This window comes from Salmo trutta, chromosome 21 (genome assembly GCF_901001165.1).
Source record: "Salmo trutta chromosome 21, fSalTru1.1, whole genome shotgun sequence".
NCBI classification, from domain to species: Eukaryota; Metazoa; Chordata; class Actinopteri; order Salmoniformes; family Salmonidae; genus Salmo; species Salmo trutta.
The window spans coordinates 22,440,120-22,450,875 of NC_042977.1; the positions used below are offsets into that span (position 1 = coordinate 22,440,120).

At 41.6% G+C, this 10,756-nt stretch overlaps 1 gene segment (V, D, J or C); it reads left to right on the forward strand.

Moving 5' to 3' along the window:
• Positions 1-237: 237 nt before the first annotated feature.
• LOC115156938 (T cell receptor alpha variable 3-like) lies at positions 238-906 on the forward strand. The segment is given in 2 exon segments: positions 238-327; positions 442-906. Coding segments are annotated over 2 exon segments (498 nt in total).
• The last annotated feature ends 9,850 nt before the right edge of the window (positions 907-10,756 follow it).

Below are 10,756 nucleotides of genomic sequence, written 5' to 3' on the forward strand. Positions count from 1 at the left end.
GAAGATCTCTTCCGCTGATATGACAGACTCTTCTCTGTACTACTGTGCCATGAAAACCACAGTGACAGAAAACTCTGACACACTGTACAAAAACCTGTCAAGAAACATGGGAGGAAACAGACATCCTGTATGACATACATAACATACCTACTGAATGTTAAGGGGAGGAACTTATGGTAGAGGAGGAGCTGAACAACACTATAGAAACAGTATAGTATAAAAACAGGAGGAAACTTTCAGAGACTGCTGAGATCTTTCTGTCAGTTTGACTCTCTTCATCTAACATGCAGTTACTGTATTCTGTGTTGTTCCTGACCATATTTATGGGTATGTGACACAATACAATTCAATGCAATACAGTGCCATTTGAATTCAATTTAAATTCAAATACATTTTCATGAGCAATTAAATCTATGTGTATTAAAGCCATTCTCTATGCAGGTGTCAGTTGTGAAGACCTCACTCCAATCAAGAAAGAAGAGTACTGTTTAGAGGAAACCTCTGTTACGCTGTCTTACAACTACTCCAGAACAGCTACTGCTGGAGATGAATTCTATTGGTATCACCAAGACACAGCACAAAGGCCAGAGTTCCTCCTGTACATCTCAGGTACAGAATTTATAAAGAAAGCAGATCCTTTGAACACTCGAATATCAGCAAAACTTAACAAAGAGAAGACCCGTGTGGATCTGGAGATCTCCTCTGCTGATGTGACAGACTCTGCTTTATACTACTGTGCTGTGAGGCCCACAGTGACAGGAAACCTACACACACTGTACAAAAACCTTAACAGGGACCACATCAGCAGGAATTTATCCAGTTTCTTTATTAAACTTGTGTCTAACCCTTACTTTGTTGACATCAAAACAGTGCTAATATTTCTTAATAAAGACTGACTCCAATGTTTCACCTGTCCTTAAATTTGATTGTAGCATTGACAGATTCTGTCAATTTGATAAATATTCCTATTCTGCTACAGTCAGGCATTTTAACCACATCATATACATACAATATGCATACATTAGGTGACATCATTACTCTCAACATGTACAGTCATGTTCATGATCTTTATCAAGAATGCCAAAAATGATGGACCTGACTTCTCAGTAGTTTGGTCCTCTGCTGGTATATCCATGTACTGCATTCTTTAGAGGAGCATACCTGAAATCAACTAACTGGGGTATCTCAATCCCAGTGCGCAATAGCCTGAGGATGAGGTTAAGTGACTGGTAATGGACCAGACAAACATAAAAGGCTCTTAAACTGTTTTGGTCTGGTCAAGTCCATAAGACAAATACTGTGCTACACTGAGTATAAAAACCCGGAAGAACACCTGCTCTTTCAATGACATGGTGAATCCAGGTGAAAATTATCATCCCTTATTGATTTCACTTCTTAAATGCACTTCAATCAATCAGTGTAGAGGAAGGGAAGGAAACAGGCAGTTTCTTCCTAAGAGGCAGAGAGACTAGAAAAGTACTGTGGAACAATATTAAGCCCCTACCATGACCCCTAGGTGAACTCCTGACATTTCCCCCTTTGAGACTAATTAGTCTCACAGCTTCAATCATTATATTCTCCTCTGAAGTCAAATAGATTAGGCAAATCCCCCGGATCCATTTGATCCCAGGGATGGCCTTCTAAAGGGAGAAACAACTCCTGAGGTTCCTGGAATGCTGATGGGGGTGGGTGAGTTTGGTTATAGTCCCATTCCTCTTGAGTCCTGGGAAGAACCATACGAGTTGAATAAACATTGGGATTAAGAGAAACCAGAAATGCACCAGTATCACCTTCAGCACGATTTGTATCAGCTTCCACCAACACCGTCACTCCAGCATGTTCAAGAGCAGTTACAGTCATTTTCTTACAAATATAAACAGTAACCAAAATCACCAAACCTCCTACAAGTATAGGAGTAAACAATGAAAACAAAGTCAACAACAACTTTTCCCATCACATTCCCAAATTTAAACCAGTCACCAATTTTTGAGAGAGTTTTACTAAGATCAGCAGCCATATTCTCAGAGGAGTCAGGGAGGAGCATGACACAATTTTCAGGATCAATAATACCTAGTACGTTACAGTGTCCTCCTTCCTTCGTCAAAAGATCATCTAAAGCCAACTCATGGTGGCCGACGACAGCTTTCAGATTTTGGACGTCTAATGAGAGTTGGCTAAATCCTCGGATTGTTAAATTCATATGGGCCTGTAAAGAATAGGTTAAATTATTTACCCACTTTCCTATGACAGCCACACCCCAGGAGGGTATGATTGACATACCAAAAATCTCACTCGGGTGTAGGACATGACCATAGGCTTCCTGATTGTCTGGGATGAGTCGTTTGGCATGCTGCAGTACCACAGAGTTGGTTTAACCTGTCTCATTGAAAAGATCGGTGACCGGAATTCTTAACATATACATTTCTGTTCTCCCCAAATAACAACACCCCCCCCATCCAGGAGGTAAAGTGAGATACCCCTTGTCACTGCATACCCACATTCATCCAAAAGGTGGTCCCATGTCTTCCTCTATCCTTCGAAAGGTTTACACCTGTCACCTGTTACTGTAAGTCTAACACACTAAAATCTCCTTTAGCATAGTTTCTCCTATCACTATACTCTTCTCTCAGTTGACCCATATATACATGACAAGCTCTAGTATCTCCCATATCTTCCTTCTTCCTTCTACCACATTAGGTAAGTTTGCTCCCTTCTTGTGACCACCCCAACAAACATGTGTCCCATAATCCCCAAATGTTCAACAGTCTTTTTAGCCAAGCCCTTTATTATACATAAAGCAACAGCAAAGCACAGTAGTCCTACCAGAAGTGGAACAATCATGGCAGACAGGAACATCATTAACTTACCCATCACATTTCCAAATACACCATTAAACCAGTGTCCAATTTGGTCAAATATGGTGTTGACAGCTTTTCCCAGAGTACCTCCTAATTTAGCCAGGTCATTAACAATAGCTGTCATATTGTCAGAGGAGTCAGGAAGCAACATGACACAGTAATTCTCATCGTCTATTCCAAGGGACCTGTAGGCCGCTTTATCTTTAGCCAATATGTGCCATTTTGTCTCTGGTCACTACTGCCTTCAAATACTGCACATTTAGTGACAACTGAGTAAAACCCTGTACTATCAAATTAGTAAGGGCCTGCATAGAGTATGTCAAATTGTTAATCCCCTTACCCTTTACAACAACTCCTGCACCTGGAAAGATTACTAGGTCTGCCATCTCTACCTGAGACAGCACATGTCTATAAGCTTCATTATTTTGAGCCACTGCTCTTTTAGCTCTGGCATTCGATCTGAAACTAATTGCAAAGAGCTGTTCAGCAACTCAGAAGAAAGTAATGTTGCTACTGTCAGTTCAGTTTTCCCCAGATAACAACACCCTTTCCATCCCACGGGGAGGAAAATGTAGCCATTACCCTCACAGATCCAGAGATGATACAGAGGTGTCCCCATGTCTTTACCTGTGTTTGACATATTTACCCTAGTTATCAATTGTTGCCCATCCATTACATCAAAACTACTGGTATCCATTTTTAGGCCTGTGTAAGACAGGCAATTAGTGGTGTTTCCTACTTCCACATTCCCTGAGTTGCAGATACAAACAGGGGGAGTTATTGTGGGTTTTAATCCTGTCAACACAACATCTCCTTTATCATTTAGGGGCTTTACACTACCAGTCAGATACTCTCCCCATTGTACTTTTGGAGGTCCTATGCATTTAATCAGCTGGGAATTGTTACCTGGTTGTATGCTAGGAACCTTCTTCCACCTTGGCCATTTAGTTTCAATGTGCCCACCCTCCTTAAATTATTTAGCTGCATCTGAACTATTACATATTGTCTTATTGGATAATCTACCTTCCCATGTTGCTTCCTTCCCCCTAGTGACCAACATCAGAATAGTACAATTGCTGTTTCTTTGTCGAACCCTGGTATTGTTCCTTTGCATAACATGGAGTAATTAACATCAAAAATCATTATTTCCAATTGGTACTACCTGGGTTCCCCACAGAAAGGCTATGGAGGTGGGTTTCTGGAAAATCATTACCTGTGTGCCAGATGTGCTCCCCTTCCCCTGTAATCCTATGTACGTCACTGCTTTCACCCATGTATTACTCTCCACATCCCCGTCCACAAAGGGAACGGGTAGGATTTGGAGAGCAATAAATACCCTGCATGTGTGTTTCCATGGTTGCGATTTTCTTGTTTCACAACCATAGTGTGTGCGTATGATGGTTTCCTCGACATCTGGTGACTCTTCAGGTTCTGTGGCTCAACCCTCCGTTGGTTCTTCTGGCCTTTGGTCTCGGCCCTCTGGCTGTGGTCTTCCCCGTTTCTCCTCTGGCCTTCCTCATCGGTGGATCTCAGCCTATTTTGTTGCCATGGTCACCTGGAAGGGTCCCATCCATCTTGGCTGGTTCCATTTTCTTTTATGGACTCGTAGTTTCACCCAGTCTCCTACACAGATGGTCAGAGCATCTGGATCCTCACCTGGGATTGGGTCCGCTGCTTTCCTAGTGTGAGAGTGGAGAAAACTTACAACAGAAGTTAGTTCCTTCATGTACTTAAGATGGTCACATTATATCTCAGTTATGTCTATCTGTCGGCCAGTCATATGTCTCACCCCTGGGGTGTTCATTGGTCGTCTTGTTAACATTTAATAAGGTGTACACCCAATACCTTTAAGGCTGCTGCGCATTTTCATGAGGACAAGAGGTAATCCCTCTACCCATGTCATTCCTGTGGAATGGCATAGTTTGACAAGGAAGCCTTTCATGGTCTTATTAGCCCTCAGTAACTCTCGTTACTCCGCGGTTGATAGATGGACACAAACTTCTGGTCAACGCCCATCATTTTGGCCATTTGGGTAACCACATCTTCTATGAGATGGGTCCCATTGTCTGCAGACAAACCTCAGGCACTCCAAACTTGAGTATAATTTCCCTAATTATCAATTTTGCAACTGTTCTCGCATAACAGTTGGTAGTGGGATGGTTCCACCCACCTGGTAAACCTGTCAATTATCACCAGGCAGTATCTCTTTCTTTTCGCTGTACCATGTCTATGAAATCCATAGCTAGGTGGATAACACCTCCCCTTCTATTTATACAACATAAGCATAATCAATTATTATAATACATCAAACATTTGGTACAGCCCCTATCATGACCCCTAGGTGAACTCCTGACAACATCCAGCCAATTTGACACAACTGTGGGAAGCATTGGAGTCAACAAGGGTCAGCATCCCTGTGGAATGCTTTCGACACCTTGTAGAGTCCATGCCCCGACGAATTGATACTGTTCTGAGGGCAAAAGCGAGGCGGTGCAACTCAATATTAGGAAGGTATTCCTAATGTTTAATATACTCAGTGTATATTGTATGCTTAAACAAAAATGTTAAATTATTGCATGTTATACTAATAAAATTGTTCAGAGAAAGAGATGTTGTTTAACAAGGAATAAAACATATCTTGAAATGATACGGTCAAAATTATTGGCACCCCTGCTTTCAATACTTCCCTTGCCAGGGGGGGGGCGGTAAGTAGCCTAGCGGTTAAGAGTGTTGGGCCAGTAACCGAAAGGTTAGCCTAAGAAAAATCTGTTGATGTGCCCATGAGCAAGGTATTTAACCTTAATTGCTCCTGTAAGTCTCTCTGGATAAGAGCGTCTGCTAAATTACTAAAATGTAATCAAAAAATAAATAAATAACGACACAACCTTTTTCTAAAATGTTTCATGAGATTGGAGAACACACTGGGAGTTATCTTAGACCAATTCTCCATACAGAACCTTTCCAGATCCTTGATATCCTTTGTCTGCTATTATGGCCTGCCCTCTTCAAATCAAACCACAGGAGACGAAGATGGCCATTGCAAAATGTTGTTAGTGGATTTTGATTAGTGCTTGGGGTTATTCTGTTGCTGGAAGATCCACTTGCAGCCAAGTTTCAGCCCCCTGGCAAAGGCAAACAGGGTTTTGGCTAAAATGCACTTACTAAAGTTCATGATGCTGTTGACCTGATGCCGAACAGTCGAAGTGAAATAGCCCCATAACATCAAAGATCCACCACCATATTTTACCATAGGTATGAGGTACTCAGCATATGCTTCTGTTTTTCCAGCCTGGTATCAGCAGAGACGCATCAAATAACATGAAGCTTATGTGAATACATTGCATTCAGCGGGGGTAAGATTAGTGTCACAATATTGAAGCCTTAAAAATAGGAGTCAGAGACATGATTCCTAAGTGAATACATTGCATTCAATGAGTCTCTCTCTCTCTCTCAAAAGATAGTTGGTGATGAAGCTGAAATGGGTAAATTGCATTTGGCAGTTATCAGCAGACCATCCAGCCAAACCAACATAAAGTGTATGGAGAGGAGGGCAGTAATATTCAGCTTTCCTGCTACTACTCCTCAGCATACAGTGTACTGTGGTATAAACAGTATCCAGGATCAGCTCCCCATTTCCTCCTCTTCATCCTCCATGCCTCTAGGACTGTAGTGAGAGATAAACCTCCATACTCTCACCTCACTGTTAAACTGAACAAAAAGAAGACCTGTACAGATCTGGAGATCTCCTCTGTTGAACTGCTCTGTACTACTGTACTGTACAGCCCACAATGACAGGAAACTGAGAAACACTACAAAAAAATGTATCAAATGTATATGAAACGTCTTTGATTCTACATTGTCAGTAGGAGGAGCTAGAGTATAAAACTCAGGATTAGATCATGAATCCTCAAGATAAAACATGATACTACCATGAAGAACATAGTCAGTTGATGCTGTGCTTTTCATCAGCAGCTGGTGCTTATTCTACACATCCTGCCATCTACAATGTTGTTCTGTTCACTATTACTCTTCTTTGACTTGATAGGTAAGTAATGACATTTTCATTCAAACTGAGTGTGATTATGTTGAGAGGTATTTATTTTTCAAATAAAATAATAGAAAGATAATGCATGACATAAGGTTCCATGTTTTATCTTTACACTGCATTTGGAATTAATTCATTCTCCCATGTGGGTTTAAAGTAATATATATAATATTATGTTTTTACAGGTGTCAGTTCTGAACAGGTATTAACACCCTACACTGATGTAGAAGTGGCTTCAGAAAGGGACAGAGTTACTCTCTCTTGTAACTACACTTCTGGTGACACTCTTCAATGGTATCGACAATATTCTAAATCAGCACCACAGTTCCTGCTTAATGAGTATATGGATAATACACCAGGGTTCACTCTAAATAATGACAAAAATGCTAAACGTGTGGATCTGGTGATATCCTCTGCTCATGTGACAGACTCTGCTCTGTACTACTGTGCTCTGAGGGCCACAGTGACAGGAAACCCAGAAACACGGTACAAAAACCTAGAACATCTAACTGAGGGGAGAAAGTTATCAACAGGCACATGAATGAATTTGTCCAAAACACTAAGTCCTAGATTCAATCAGATCAAGCACTTGCGGTGTCGGAGGTGTAACTGCGTTGGACCTGTCAAATTGGTGAGCAGCTGCTCTTGATCATTGTCACAAAGCCTAATCTGGTCTCAGAGCATTTTCATAATATTAGGTTATGAATTACAATTCTAACCCTAACCCTGTCTTTGGCAATAGGTGGAGCTACAACATTTTCTCCAATCATCAAGGCTGAAACATTGCTACAGGGAGAGAGATTCAATTCTGCCTGTATTGTTTGACGGCTCTCACACAGTTCCACCTCTGGCACCGCCAAAACAACAACTATGCGGATGTTGGCTAAAGTGGATCTGACTGAAAAGAGCCCTGAATAGAGCCCTTCTGTCCTAGCCAGAACCCTAGCCCTAATACTAACCCGAGCTTCATGTCCACACCCCAGATCAATCCTAACCTTAGCCATAACCCTAAACCTAACCGTAACCCTAGCGTCATGTCTACATCCCGGATCAACCCTAACCTTAACCCTAACCCTAACCATAACCTAAACCCTAACCCTAGTTTCATGTTCACACCCCGGATTAACCCTAACCATAACCATAGCCATAACAATAACCCTAAATTCATGTCTAGATTCATGTCTAGATCAATATTAATTTCAAAACGTTTTTCTTCATAATACAGTACAAGATATATGGAGTGGTATTGTTAAAAATAAATGCTTCAATCCTACGATGTACATTAAACAAGGATTGTATGGCACACAAACACACCACATCACCACCCTGGTCTTTGGCAGTAGGTGGAGCTACAACATTTTCTCAAATCAGCAAGACTGAACAATTGCTGCAGAGAGAGATATTCACCTCTGCCTGTGTTGTGTCAGAGTCGTTTTGATACTGTATATATTAACTACGTTGCTGGTTTCATCGGTTCTCCTCCTCTCAGTCCTTGTTGGTGAGTGCTGGATTCAATTTGACAGTTTTAATTTAAACACCAGAATGTATTTCAAAGTTGTCAAAAATACAATTATACTTCAGATTTGAGTTGTATTAAATTGTATTAAATTGATTGGACAGACCTACTCATTCAAGGGTTTTTCTATGTTTTTTACAATTTTCTACATTGTAGAATAATAGTGAAAACATAAACTATGAAATAACACATATGGAATCATGTAGTAACTGAAAAAAGTGTTAAACAAATCAAAATATATTTTCAAAATATCTTTGAGATGCTTCAAAGTAGCCACTATTTGCCTTGAGGACACCTTTACACACTCTTGGCATTCTCTCAACCAGCTTCATGAGGTAGTCACCTGGAATGCATTTCAATTAATAGGTGTGCCTTGTTAAAAGTAAAAAAAAAATTTTTTTAAAGTATTTCCTTCTTAATGCGCTTGAGCCAATCAGTTGTGTTGTGACAAGGTAGGGGTGGTATATAGAAGATAGCCCCATTTGGTAAAAGACCAAGTCCATATTATGGCAAGAACATATGATTGTGGAGGCCAGATGACCTGGCCTCCACAATCACTCGACCTCAACCCAATTGAGATGGTTTGGGATGAGTTGGCCCGCAGAGTGAAGGAAAAGTAGCCAACAAGTGCTTAGCATATGTGGGAACTCCTTCAAGGTTGCTGGAAAAACATTCCAGGTGAAGCTGGTTGATAGAATGCCAAGAATGTGCAAAGCTGTCATCAAGGCAAACGGTGGCTAGTTTGAAGAATCGAAAATCTAAAATATATCAAAGATACTGTACTAGTCTGAATAAATACAGAATGAAGAACATTTGTTGTGTTGTTTTGCTTCCTTACAGCAAAACTTTTTCACTCGGGCCCCCCCATCAAGCATCGTGGAACACCCCCCCCCCCCCCCCCATCTAGTCATTGCGGAAAACCCTGCTTCGCAGAGATAGGAGGTTGGAAATGGAAGCAACGTTTTCAGTGCTTTTGTGGCTATCACAGGATATTCAGCCTTGATTTTAATCCAGAAGGTTGGCAGAGATGACATTATCTCAAAAATACTTTTAAGGCCACCGTCATTTGCAACCTCAAGGAGTTGATCTTCTTCCTGCATGGACATGGACATGGACGATTCACCTGGGACATTCACAAATGGGTTGCGGATCCATTCCTTCGCACTTCGTGGGTCTTTGGAAGTAACGCTTGAACTCCGTTGACAGCGAAGCTAGGTGATCGCGCGTGAGCTGGGAGAAAGACGGCCCAGTCTCAGTCTCTCCAAAAATTCCCGCTAATGTTTGGAACATGTCAAATATGCCCCTGTCCACTCGCCGTCCCCACAGTTCCAGCTTGGCTTTGAATGCAGCCACTTTATCTGCCAACTTAAAGACAGTTGTCATTCTCCCCTGAGTGACAGATTGAGTTCGTTGAGCAGGTTGAATATGTTGCACAGGTAAGCGAGTTTTGGAACCCATTCCACGTCATTGACATGTGCTGCCAGTGGTGACTTTTTTTCTGAAAAAAATCTCTGCATCTGCTCTCGTTTCTCAAACTCTCTGGCAAGCGATCTCCCCCTGGATAGCCATCTGACTTCTGTGTGTAAGAGAAGGAGTTTGTGCTCTGCGTCCATTTCTTCACAAAGCTGCCCAATCAGACGCGAGTTAAGGGCGTGTGCTTTGATGTGATTGATAACTTTAATAACATCATTTAAAACGACATGAAATTCAGGTGACATTTTTCGGCTAGCCAGCATTTCTCTGTGAATGACACAGTGCGTAGACTCACATTCAGGCACAACCTCTTTAACCCGGGTAGTGAAACCAGACAGCTGTCCAGTCATGGCAGCAGCCCCATCCATGCATATGCCAACACAGAATGACCAATACAATTTTCCTGACATGTAATCATCCAAAGACTTGAATAGTTCTGCAGCCGTTGTGTTTGTCGGCAGGGACTGTGAACACAACGTATCCTCATGCACATAATCCTGAAATATATATTGCACATAAACAAGCAGTATTTCCTTTTGTAGACATCGGTAGTGTCACGACTTCTGCCGAAGTCGGTTCCTCTCCTTGTTCGGGCGGCGTTCGGCGGTCGACGTCACCGGTCTTCTAGCCATCGCCAATCCACCTTTCATTTTCCATTTGTTTTGTCTTGTTTTCCCACACACCTGGTTTACATTCCCTCATTACTTGTCGTGTATATACCCCTCTGTTCCCCCCATGTCTGTGTGTGAAATTGTTTGTTGTAAGTGCTTGTGCACTCTGACTGGTTCACAACGGGTTATTTGTACCCATATTTTGTTGTTCTGGGTGCCATTTGGTTTTGCATATTAAACTGCTCCGGTTATT